This window comes from Astatotilapia calliptera, chromosome 7 (genome assembly GCF_900246225.1).
Source record: "Astatotilapia calliptera chromosome 7, fAstCal1.2, whole genome shotgun sequence".
NCBI classification, from domain to species: domain Eukaryota; kingdom Metazoa; phylum Chordata; class Actinopteri; order Cichliformes; family Cichlidae; genus Astatotilapia; species Astatotilapia calliptera.
Genome location: NC_039308.1, coordinates 7,048,186 through 7,061,281, shown reverse-complemented (window position 1 = coordinate 7,061,281; position 13,096 = coordinate 7,048,186). Strand labels below are relative to the sequence as shown.

The following is a 13,096-nucleotide window of genomic DNA, read 5'->3' as shown; positions in this document are numbered from 1 at the left end:
AGCTAGTTAGACGTGAGTAACCGTATCAACAGATCCATGAGGTTACATTGGCTCGCGATGACATCGCCTGAGTTTGATTTTGTGACCTGTTTTAACTAAAGTTGTTTCCTGATAGAAATATAGAATATGTAAATATACCACATTAACAAATGTGACGCACAGACATTAAGTCTTTAGCATCCATGTCCACAACAGAAGATAGTCGATGCAAAGGGTCGAGCAAGAGTGCAGACAAGCATGAGAATACACAGAGCAGAGATGTTCAGTGAAGCTACTTTCAGCTGCTCCCTTATTCACAAGAGACTGTTAAAGTAGATAGCTCCACATGTTTTGATTTGGCCGATCATTCTTTTTGCTCTTAAAAAACACGAGATGCCCTTCCTGACGCAACCGAAGGGATTTGTCTCTCCTTCTGAGATCGAAGCCTCTGTATAAGAGAAATAATGAACAAATGTTTAAGTTCATGCAATTTCTGGATATTTTGCTTTTCCTTGTAATTTTTTCTATTAACTAAGAGTCTGTTTTATTCCATCAGGTTGCAGGATGCAGCCGTGGTCTAGCTGGACAGAGTGCACCAAACCGTGCGGGGGAGGGATCCAGGAGCGTTTCAGGGTGGCAAAGAAAAGAACAAAGTCCAAAGGCTGTAAGGACAGGAAGGAGATCCGTGCCTGTAACGCTCGGGAATGCTAGGGGGCACTGCTAAGCTACAGAGAGGCAGGGAGGTGTGCAGTGGATTAAACATGAAAATCAGAATTCATTAAAAACAGTGGTGACAGAGATTGATTTTTTTTATGTAGCTGGGAGGAGACGTACAGGATTATTATGGGTTATTATTGGAAAAATCTGAGGATTTAAGTAAGGATTTAAGAAAGGGAAGGAATAAGAAGAATAAGACATAATGACATGCTGTTTTAGTGACGATTTTGTGGACATTTAGTTAGCTGGGTTGATTTATTTTCCTTTTAGAGCATAGTGGAAGTATTAGAGAAAGCCTGTGTCCTGCAAAAAAAAAAGAAGAAGAAAGAAACCTGACGCTAAAGTAACCTAATACATATTTTGCAACAAACTTTAACTTTTTAGTTGGGTTTTGTTTACTCCTAGTAGGAAAGTATTTTCTGTGTATTTTCACCAATATCTCCCTGTCCTCTGCAGCACCTACAAAACATTGATTTAGCTACTAAAAATCAGGAGCTGAGCATTTTAATGAAAGCTGGATACTTTTAATGTACTGTTTATGTAAAGGCTCTACTGGGGAGAATTTAAAATTAGCATTAGCTAAGTGGATTACACGCTCTGTATTGGAAATATGTTAACCTGCTTTGTCCCTATTAAGATGCCTCCTATAACACTACCAGACAACTTTAATCTGACCATTAAATGCCATTAATTCTGTGATACTACTTTACTTTGATTTAGTGTTTCATCCAGTGCTACTGTAATATTAAGATTTCTTGCACAGGAAAAATATTAGTTCAGTGAGAGCTATTATACTCAAAAGAATATTAAGTACATCTGTACTATAAGGTCAGACACATGGTAACAGGAGGAGCAGGGTGGAAGGCAGTTGCAAAGCAGCTTGTAGTGACAGTGGAGAAGCTGGATGGATGAATGTGTAGAAGGGAATCAGCCGGGATTGTGACCGAGTGTGAAGTTGTGATCTGTCTGGAGTAATGCCATGTTTAATTATTACTCTTAGTTTGTGTGGTAAAAGGATGCAACTTCTACCTGGTTGGCTGAGGGAAAATGAAAACTACATAAAAGACAATGAGAAAACGCACTGAGTGGCTCTGTTCAAAAAGCACAAAATCCATCTTCTAGTGTGTCTAGTTCAATGACACATCACTCATTATGTAAAATGTTTAGTGCACACCAGTTTCCACTGGGCTCTGTGAAGGGCTATTTTTTGGACATGTGCAGTCACTGTAAGGGTGATGTGAAACAGCAATTGCATTGCAGAGCCAGGATAAGTCTTCCCCTTGCTTTCAGACTTCAGGCTAAACAAACTAAGTTGGTTCTCACAAACATCAGAGGATGAGTTTATACATCCAACACAATTGGATCAGTGTAAAAGAAGCCTGTTTCTCAAAATGTTAATGTGCTACTCCAGTGTTATTGTTGTATGAAATAAACTTAACGTCAGATAATGGAAACAGAAACATTTTTAGGATGTATTACCCACTGCTTTAAAAATGAGCTTCGGTTCTAGTGAGAAAAAAATCCCACGGATTGAATAATTGACTGCAAACTAACTGTGAAAATCTTCTTCTTCTTTTTTTTTGCAAGACATAGATGGTAACACAGAAGTCTCTAAAAATCTGAGGATATACGTACATTCACTATCTAACCAACGCATATAAATGACACTGCTATGTAATTACTAAAAACCACTTTCCTTATGAACAGACCATTTCAGTGGAGATGTTTTATACTGTTAAAATGAGTCTTTATATACTGTACTGCTGTTTATCTGTCATTTCAGCTGATGTAGCATCAAGCCTGCGATAGCTCTCATTCTGTCAGAAGAGTTTATTTTAGCATGTTCAGAGGTGATTATGTTTTATTTGGACATCACGCTTTATCAGCTGTAGTTGTGGTCGTAAAACACTAGCGAAATGACTGTATCTGCTTTGTTCAGACGGAGCCTTAGAAGTGTCTTAGACATCTTACACATCTGCTGGCTGTAAAAGGCATATGTACTGTAGAGGATATAGAAGTTTCTACAGTATTCAAACCTGTAGGATAGATCAATGTACAGCAGACTGTTACTGGGACCTTGGTTACAACACATTTTTCCAATGTATTGTTTTTACTGCGCTTTGTGAAGATAAAATCGATCTGTAAAATCTTTTGGGGATTTTTTATTTTTATTTTTTTGCATTACTTAGCAGATTTTGTTGCATTTTTTTTATAAGAATGTCAACACAAAGGTGTGTTTTCTGTAGATGTTTTCTCTGAAGTCACTTTCTTTTATTTACAGGGCTCTTTCTTTTGTTTCTTTATGTCTGTACCATGTGACTCTTTTGTAAGAAACCACCTTTACAATAAAAAAAATGGTAAATGTGAGAGTCATGGTGTCATTGCACTAATGAAGCTCTTCCTTCAGCATGTTGTGTAAGAACCAACAATGACAGCAAGGTGACAAGTGAAGATGCAATATTGTCCTTCAAATAAAAAAAGAAACACATACAACTTTATAATAACCACCGCTAATAAATAGTTCCTTGATAACTAATATTAGGTCTTGTATAAAGTGCTAAGTGATGACTACAATACTACAAAATTGATCTAACTTAAACTATATTTGCTGTATTTAAATGCCTTAAGGATGAGAACAAACTTGCTGATCAGTAGTGAAACATTGCAAAACACCAATTTATTATTCTTTTAATTCATGATAAGAAAATGACATATTTTAACAATACTACTGGTAAGTGGATATTAGTTATCATACTGCTGTTTAATGTTAAATAATGTTAAAAGTTATATAAATAAATAGCAATAATAAAAGTAGTTATTGCATCCATGAGGCATAACATTATGACCATCTGCCTAATATTGTGCTAATTCCTCTTTTGCTGCCAAAACATTTCCAGCCTGTGGAGCCCTGGACTTCTTTAGACCCCTGAAGGTGTGCTGTGGTATCTGGCACCAAGATATTTCCAACAAAGTTGTGGAAATTCTGGGGCCATTATGAATCTGACTTGTTTTTTCCAGCACATCCCATAGATGCTCAATTGGACTGACTGGCCTGGAGAAGATGTTGTCAACACCTCAAACTTGTAGTTCTACTCCTCCTGATACACTTTTGCTTTGTGGCAAGGCACATTATAATGCTGAAAGAGGCCACAGCCATCAACGAATACCTTCTCCATGAAAGGATGTACATGGTGCGCAAAAATCCTTTGATTATACGTGGTGGTATGTGCCAAAGTAACATCCACATGGATGGCAGGACCCAGTGTTTCCCAGCAAAACACTGCCCGGAGTCCTGGTGCCTGGTCATCACAGTTTGGTCCTTGTCAAACTTGCTTAAATCACTGAATTGTGTCCATTTTTCCCACATTTCACTTGCTCCCTAACATATCCGCCGGACTAACAGTTCTGACTACCAGATGAACAGATGACCAGTGTTACTCACTTCACCTTTCAGTGATCATAATGTAATCTGGAGTCAGATGCGAGGTCCATCAGCCATGGCTGAAACTGTGTGATGCGAAAGGACAACGATCCTAAGTACAGCAGCAACTCTGGACTTGTGCTGTGGTGGGACCTCAAGATAAAGGTGCATAAATGGATCCTCACAAACCTCAATGAACTGACGCAATGTTGTAAAGAAGACTGGGCCTGAATTCCTCCACAACAATGTGAGCATTTGATAGTCGTACAGAAAACAATTAAGTTATTGCTACTAAAAATGGTTCTAAAAGGTTGAAAATCATTGCTTTCACACACTGCATCTACATTTTTGGCTTAGTTTTTGTTCAGTAAATAACACGACTGTGTAATATGTCATGTTGTTGCTCAAAAACGTTGTATTTGCCTAATTTTAGCACCGTTTTAAGACGAGATGATTTGTTTTCGGGGTGTATTTGCTTTTTAATATGACTGTATGCATGGATTGAAAAATATGACACAAAGAGGAGTCCAGGTTCAGTGAGAATATGTATCTTCATTTATTTATTATTTATTCTTACCATAAATAATAGTCTTTTTCATAGTAATCAAGATTTCTGGTTCTTTCCTCACCCCAAAGTTTGTAATTAGTACAGGAATGAGTGCTGAGTAGCTCATAGTTCTAATATAATTACATTTTTGGGTGGTAGTATATCAGCTACACTCATAGATGATATAATAGCCAAACTGATTTAAACAAGTCATTTTGGCTTGTAGTTGACTGTTATAACTGCACAGAGTTTGGGGCCCTAGTCTAGTCCAGCCAGGCTTATTTGATGAGAAGATACAAGTAATCCAGCAGATGAACTTCAGTGACAGGGTAATTATTCTGCAGTCGGTTTTGTGGTATTTAGTTCTTGTGTCTGATGTACTTGCAATTTAATTCCACTAGATGGAGATACAGGCATGAGGACGGCAGTTCTTCTGTAGGAGTGGACTAAAAATGTAGTCCGATTTATTCAGTGTCTGTTAACATTGTTGGCTTATAGTCAGATTAACAGCTTCATAATGGCTATAACCCTACTCTGCATCTGCTGTCTATCATCTACTGAAATGCTTATACCTGACATTAAAACATGGCCAAAATAAAAGCTGAGGTAGAGCAGTCTGCGTCATTTGTTTTTAAGTTCCAACACATGAAATTATACATTTCCCATAATGGCTCCTTTTGCTGCACCTGCATTGAAAACCAGTTTCTATAAAACGCCACACTTTCACAATGATAGCAGGCAAACCTGACATGTCCTACAATGACATTACTATGACTTCAGCGGAGTTGGTTTTCTCTGTCTAATAAGAAGACCACAGTCATACAATCTGTTATTTCTAATATTCCAGAAAAATGTGTAAAAATTATTATTATTATTATTATTAATTAAGATAAAAGGCACAAAAACTACATATTTAAACTGACTTAACTTAAAAATATAATAACCTCATAAAACCTGAAGCCTCATAACTTGCAACTCTGAACTTTGACTGCTTGTTTAACAAACCTGTGCAATCCAATGAGACTTTAAGTGTCATCAAGTCAGCCCACATATCATATTCTTATGAATAAGAGATGCTAGAGAAAGTACAATATAGCTTTTTATGCACCAAAGATCAATATTGAATGATGTTTTGAAGCTGCTGGGTTTCAGCTCAAACAGTGAGAGCAACAATTAGACATGCTTTCAGCTCCGAACAGAGCACAAGCACTTTATGACAGTTCCCATGACAATGACTGCAGTCACCTTCCTTTAAAACCTTGGACCCTGAAAAGTTCATCTGAGGATAGGTGTCCTGATGCAGTGATAACATTGCTGCAATATTTAATAATTTAACTCCCAAAACTCATGTTGTTATTTTGAATTCTTAGCAACAAGCAGAGGGGCATTGGCTGGGCAAGGGTAAATATATGAAATGATGCCTCCTGTACAATTCTTGAGAAAATCTGGTGTCCTGCACATAGGTGCAATATATATTCTAAATCAAAAAGGCTTACACTAGATGCTGTCTGCCTGCACTATCACTTATTTGTTCACTCAGGCTTGTGTGTTTGCCTTTTTCCTTCATTAGACATAGAGGCTCTAATGAAGCCTCATAATAAATACATACATTCACCAGCCACTTAGATACACAGGTTCACTGCAATTTCCTGCAAATATCTAATCAGCTAATCAAATGGTAGAAACTCATTCCATTTAATCATGTAGACATGATCAAGACAGTCTGCTGAAGTTCAAACCGAACATCAGAATGGGGAAGAAAGGTGATTTAATTAACTTTCGTGCCAGAAGGCTTGTTCTGGGTATTTCAAAAACTGCTGATCTACTAGGATTTTCCCACACCAGCATCTCTGGAGTTTAGAGAGAAGGATCGGAAAAGGGAAAAGATCCGGTGATGTCAGAGGTTAGAAGGCAATGCCAGACTGCTTCAAGCTGGTAGGAAAGCAATAATAACTCAAATTTGTTAGAATAAAGGAATGCGAATAAGCATCTCTAAATACACAACATGTCAAATATTCTCAAAACTATGGCAGTTCTGTTCTTCTGTCTCCAATACAGCTGTTTTGCTCTCCTCTGTAATGACTAATCTGTGGATGCCGTGATAGACTTGATTTCTGCTGCAACATTTGGAAAGTAGAGATCGAAGCTGTTGTATGCATGAAACATGAAAACATACAGTACTGTGCAAAGGTTTTGTGCAGTGAATGAACAAAAGAGAAATCTAAACCGAATCAATATTTGGTGTGACCACCCTTTGCCTTCAAAACAGCATCAATTCTTCTACTTGCACACAGTTTTTGAAGGAACTCGGCCGGTAGGTTGTTCCAAACGTCTTGGAGAACTAAACACAGATCTTTTGTGGATGTAGGCTTCCTCACATTCTTCTGTCTTTTCATGTAATCCCAGACACACTCGATGATGTTGGCATCAGGGCTCTGTGGAGGTCATACCATCACTTCCAGTACTTTTTTACGCTGAAGATAGTTCTTAGTGACTTTGGCTGTATGTTTGGGCTCGTTGTCCTGCTGCAGATTACATTTGGGGCCAATAAACAATCAGTTATATTTCTGAAAGCATTCTTTGTTTACAGCATTTTTTCACACCTGCCTAAAACTTTTGCATAGTGCTGTAGCTCCATCCTGTCCTGTGTCAGGTAGAAAGGTAAACATGCAGTAGATTCATCTACCTTGATAAAAACTCAAGGTAGATAATCCAAATAACTTGGGTCAACAATTCAAAGCAATGGCAGGGTGAAAAAGAGAGTGCGGGAAGGGTGGAGTGGGTGGAGACGAGTGTCAGGGTGGATTTGTTACAAAAGGATAGCGGCAAGAGTGAAAGGGAAGGTTTACAAGATGGTAGTAAGACCTGCTATGATGCATTGTTTGAGGAACAGTAGCAGTGACAGAAAGACAAGAGGCAGAGCTGGATCCTGTTATTTACCCTGCTGGATTTACTCTCCATAAATGCTTTCTGCCTTCTGAGGCTGACCTTTTCTCAAGTTTTTCTCGAGTTAATCTACCTGTTTGTTTTTGAGTTGAGATTTTTAAGTTCACCTTTCCAAACGGAGCTAGAAAATCTTCAAATAGTTTTAATGGTTCAGGGAACATGCTCAATGGATTTCTTGCTGTGAGCAGAACCGTAGTGTTGGAGACCCTTCAAAAGCAGCTGTGGAGCATTCAAAAGAGACGTTGGGATGTCAGCATCTCTCAAGGGAAGGGGGCGTGAGAGGGAACACAGTGTTAGAGCAATCCGATTAAATATTTGTATAATATGGTTAATTCTTGAAGGCAGATTTAAAGGGACAGTGTCTTATTTGTATCTGTGTCTGATACTTCTTAAGAGTTTTGCTAACTTGCAAATTTAAGAAGTCAACTGTTGTTCTACTGTTTGGGTGTCACGTGCACATTATCTCAGGCCACATTCATTCCTTATTGGAAGCAATATTCCTTCTGCACCTCCATCCTTTGGAAGCAGGACACTTCTAATCACTGACCCTGCAATTAAGGGGCAAACTAGCAATAAACTACAATATTTTTAATGAAATAAAAGATGCATACATTTGATTTTTTTCATGGACTTCACACTCATCCTTTATAAAAGTACCTATACTCACAGCAACATCACATACTGTAGAACATTTTCACTAAAATACCCACACCATTTTGCACTTTTGCTTCCATCTCTTTGCCACTCTCGTCCCACTTTTGCTCCATATCTGCTGTGCCCATCACCGCAGTGCTACTCGGACATGCAGCAGGTAATATGTGAATAAATCGAACCGAGCTTGCTTTGTGTCCTGTGTCATTGTGGCTTCTGTGTGGTTCACTGTTTTCACTGAGAGGACAAGCAGAAACTGATGTGGTTTCCACAAGAAAGAAAAAAACTGGGACACAGCAGCATCAACAGTAAGATGACACAGCAAAGAAGAAAATAGAACACAAACTAGAATATAAACATCTGAGGTTATGCAAACTGAAGCTGCTTATTCAACACTCAAATTTTAAGCATCTATTCAAGATTTCAGGTCAAGCTGCTCAACATTCTAACAGTAAGATATGAAGTGACTGCACTTTCATGACTTGGTGTTCCAGTAATAGATACATTGTTTCCATATGCCACGTGGGTAATGCTTTATTTAAGAGACTGCACAGCAGCTATGAGTACAAAAAACTTTCTGCAATCATTTAAACTCAATAAAAGTAGGCACTGTTTTGCAAAGTCCAGAATTTCAGAGGCACAGGCCTTTCACAGTCCTGGGGAAATTAAGTACATCCCATGATTTAGTAGCTTGTAGAGCCAACATTAGCAGTAAAAACATGACTAAATTAATTTCTGCATGACTTTATTAGTTCACATCATTGTGGGGGATTTGTGTGGCAGAAAGCTCTTTCCTTTTTCAGCCATTCTGTTGACTCAGATTATTGTTCGACCTTTATCTGTCACTGAGATGGCCTTACATTTGACTCTAGGATATTTGGTAAACAGAGAAGTTTGTGGTCGGCTCAATGACCACAAGGTGCATAGGTCCTGTGTTCGCAAAACAAACCCAGATAATCACCCCTCCACCACCATGCTTGTCAAATGGTATGCAGCATCCAAACATCTCCACCTTGGTCTCATCTTCCAAAGGATATTGTTCCAGAAGTCTTGTCATTTCTATGGAAGCAACTTTTCAAACCTACCATGTGCTACCATGTTAATGTCATGTGCATTTGAATATCAGTCCCTGGCTACTACTTACCTTCTTGATTCCTATGGAGGAAATATGTGCTAAGTTGAAAACGTTCTTTTTACATTATTGTATCTAAAGGTGTAAAATTTAAAAAACCTGGAGAGGAACAGGACAATCAAGCAGAATCCCAAGTTAAGCTATAGGGCAGGTGCTTAGGATGATGATATTCACCACCTAGGTTTGGAATGCTAGACTGTTGACATTTCCTGATTAAAATGAGTAAAATCTTTATCATGAGTTCACCTGTTAAGCAGTGGACGTGTTCAACCCACTCACAGTCAGTGAAAGATTGTAAAATACCAAGATAGTGACCACAATTTCTTTTTATAGGAAAACGTGTGTGCTAAATTTAGTAGCAAAAATATTTTGTCGCATTTTCATTTCATTGAATTACATAATTGTAAACCTCGTGGTAGTGCTAGAGGAAATGACAGAGCAGGGGACCCTCCTGGGACCAAGGATGCAACTGCATCCCACTTCACTGAATAAAATGCACTTGCTGGTGATGCCTGATATGAACTCCCAGCAATCCATCCAATTAAAACAAATAAACAAGCAAAAACCCAAAACAAACAAACAAAATCCCAACGATAATCCACTTATTTTTGTGATGCCAGATGCTCAGGCTTATGATCAGTTAGTAAGAACACTACAGAGAGCAAGTCATAATCATGATCTCCAAAGAAAGAACATACATAAAAATACTGTATGCGGTTCCCTGAACCTCAGAAAGCATTTCTTGAAACCCCTGTTTTATTCAGGGTCATCAATCTGCCTGTCCGTCTGGGCTCTGCTTTATCCAGTTTACTAGCGGACAACTGAAAGACACCAGGAGCTCAAAGTCTAGAGATCTGACTTGCCAGCAGATGTGAAATATGCATGATCTGATCTCATCTACAGAAGTCAATCGAGTCTCTCTGCTTTTCATTTCATGTTCTAAAAATAACATACATGCTTCTTTGCACCTTTGATGTGCTTGAAAATTCATTCGAAAAGATTTATGTGATGCCTATTGCTGAATAGAAATGGATGAATGAATATGTTATTGGCATGGACTGAAAATGACGCTAGAAAGGGACAAAACTGAAATGTTTTGCATGCAAATATTCAGGAAGAGGACTTAACTGGATACAACTGTGTTGTGAACTAAGACGAGGAGAAGTGGACTGCAAATAAGACATGACACAGCTGGAGATCAGATAGGGTAGGTAAACAGACAGACTGAAAACAAACGAAAGGCGCACATGACTCGGAGCAAATACGACACAGATGCAACCAATGAGGGCAAGGAGGGACAAGTGTAGGAAACAGACACAGACAGGAAGTAAAAGCAGCCATGAAGAGCACATGTGAACAAGGAAACACAGGTGTTACCTGGAAAGAGCACATCTAAAGACACAACACCGAGTGGTAGTAACCCAACTTTCCTGTCTATGAGTCATTCAAGTCACCCGTGAAATTTTAAGAAAAGGCTGATTAAAAAAAAATTGTGTTTTAAGATTTGGGTTTGGTTAAACTGTATTCTCACAGCTCTGAGGTTCCTCCGATTTGGACCCACAAACTGGCGAACAAGTTCAATAGGAGATGTGGCAAACTTCAAACAAAGGTGATCCAGTAATGCTGCACTACTGAATTAGACCAACTATTCACTTTAGCTAAAGTTATTAAGTTAGCTAAAGAGTTGGATGCTGTGTAAGGCATAAATAAAGCTAAAACACAAAGGTTTGGGCACCGTTTTGCATGTTTCCCTACTGTAGGGGTCTCTGCAAGCATACAGAGGGGGTACTCTGAGAGGGTACAAGATGACAACTTTGGAATTCTACTAGAAACAGTCGATCATATTTGTTTGTCAAAGCTGAATTCAGGGCAAACTACGCTAAATTAGCGTTTTTAGTAGGGGTGCAACGATACGCAAAATTCACGGTTCGGTTCGGTTCGATACTTTGGTGTCACGGTTCGATATTTTTTCGATACAAAAAATGTTCATGCCTTTTTAATTTGTCATTTATTAAAATTATAAATATATATTTGAACTCAAAAGTACAGTTTTTAAATTTAACCCTAACCCTTGTGCGTGTTTTTTATTTTGACAGCGAATGCGCACCTGCGGACCACTTATGTGCAGCCCTGGTTATTTAGCTCGTCATATTGCAGCCACAGAAATTCTTTTGTCCATGAAACCATAAAGCTGCACTTTCTTTTTGCCTTATAGTCTGATTTGTCATAACTTCTCCGTTTTGTGGTAAGCTTTTCTTTGGCTGTCACTTCTTCACCCTGACCTGTCTTATTTGGCTCAGCAGAACTAAAATATATATCTGTCTGTGAAGGTTCTCAGTCATCCAGGTCATCGTAGTCAAATATATATCCTGCTGCTTTTACACACGCACTCACATAAGCTCAGCGATTCTCTGCGCGATCAACCTCTCACATGTTTAAGCTGCAGGAGATTTCACTTGTCATGTTTGCGTAGTAAGCTAACAATTAATAAGACGATGTCAGAGGAATTGGTGCACAAATTATCATCACTCACAGATCAGTACTGTCGCTCTCTATACACAGTTCGCACGATTGCAAAGTGAAAGCAAAAAAACAAGCGCAAATTCAAACGCGATTTCAATATGTCACATATTGACAGTGGCTCACCGATGCCAATGACATAATTACCCAGCTACATTTCCGAAAGAATGCAAAAGCATTGACATATATTTTTCCTTCCTACAAAAGCCCGACGGGCAGGGAAGAGATAGATTTTGGTAGCCCGACTGAAAAAAATCACTAGCCCCAGGACGTCGGGCTAGCGATATTGCAAGCCCTGTATCTGATTGAGGAATCACTCATCTTTGGAAAAGAGAGTTTATTACAGAGAAATGGCTCTTTCCAAAATAAAAGCTATACTATCCGCTTCTTCTGGGCTATATTCTCAGCAGCATAAGGAGAATCATGTGCTAACAGCTGTCTAAATGACTCGGCTAAAGCTAGTAGCATGCTTGTTGTTTTTGTCTTTGCACTAGGATGATGTCGGCGTAAATGTGCAGTCATATTCGTTGTGTTCCCACTAGTGCTTTCAGGTTAATCTCGTTGAAATGACCTTAACGCCACAACACGGCAAATCTCCGTTAACGAGCTACCGCCGATCGCTCCGTGCATGGGGCTGGACGGCCAACACGTTAACGAGCTAACTGCGCTAACACACCCATGTAATTGAGCATTGCATGGCACATCCAACATACTGTTTTACTTTAGTCCATGACTCGCTTACCTTCAGGGTCATACGTCACATGAAAACCAAAATAATTCCAAACGCCAGATCTGAATGAGGGTGGGGGAGGTGCCCTGCGCTCTTCCTTCTGTCTATACTGTCTGTGTTGAGCGCTCAGTGGATCTGCGCTCGACAGTGCAGCCTAGGCGGAGTAGTCGAACGCAGATTCACTGAGCGCTCCACACAGACAGCATCGTCAGAAGGAAAGTTGATAAAATAAATTACAAATGTTGTATTGTTCGATACATATGCGTACCGAACCGAAAGCACTGTATCGAACGGTTCAATATCGATACGAATATCGTTGCACCCCTAGTTTTTAGCTAACAGCTGCAATAAGCATAAAGGTTACTGTACGGCTATTATTTGTTAACATGACGCTTGTTCTTATACATGTAGTACATTTATTACCAACCTGAGAGTTTATCCGCTGGTCATTCG

General features: G+C 39.0%; 1 protein-coding gene across 1 annotated transcript in view; it reads left to right on the top strand.

Annotated features, from left to right (window-relative positions):
* spon1b (spondin 1b) overlaps positions 1-3,058 on the top strand; it is a 118,239-nt gene extending 115,181 nt beyond the window's left edge. The window contains exon 16 of the mRNA XM_026172776.1: positions 536-3,058. Within this exon, the coding sequence (XP_026028561.1) occupies positions 536-690 (155 nt within the window). The 3' untranslated portion in view covers positions 691-3,058. The remainder of the gene's footprint in view (positions 1-535) is intronic.
* Positions 3,059-13,096: the final 10,038 nt, after the last annotated feature.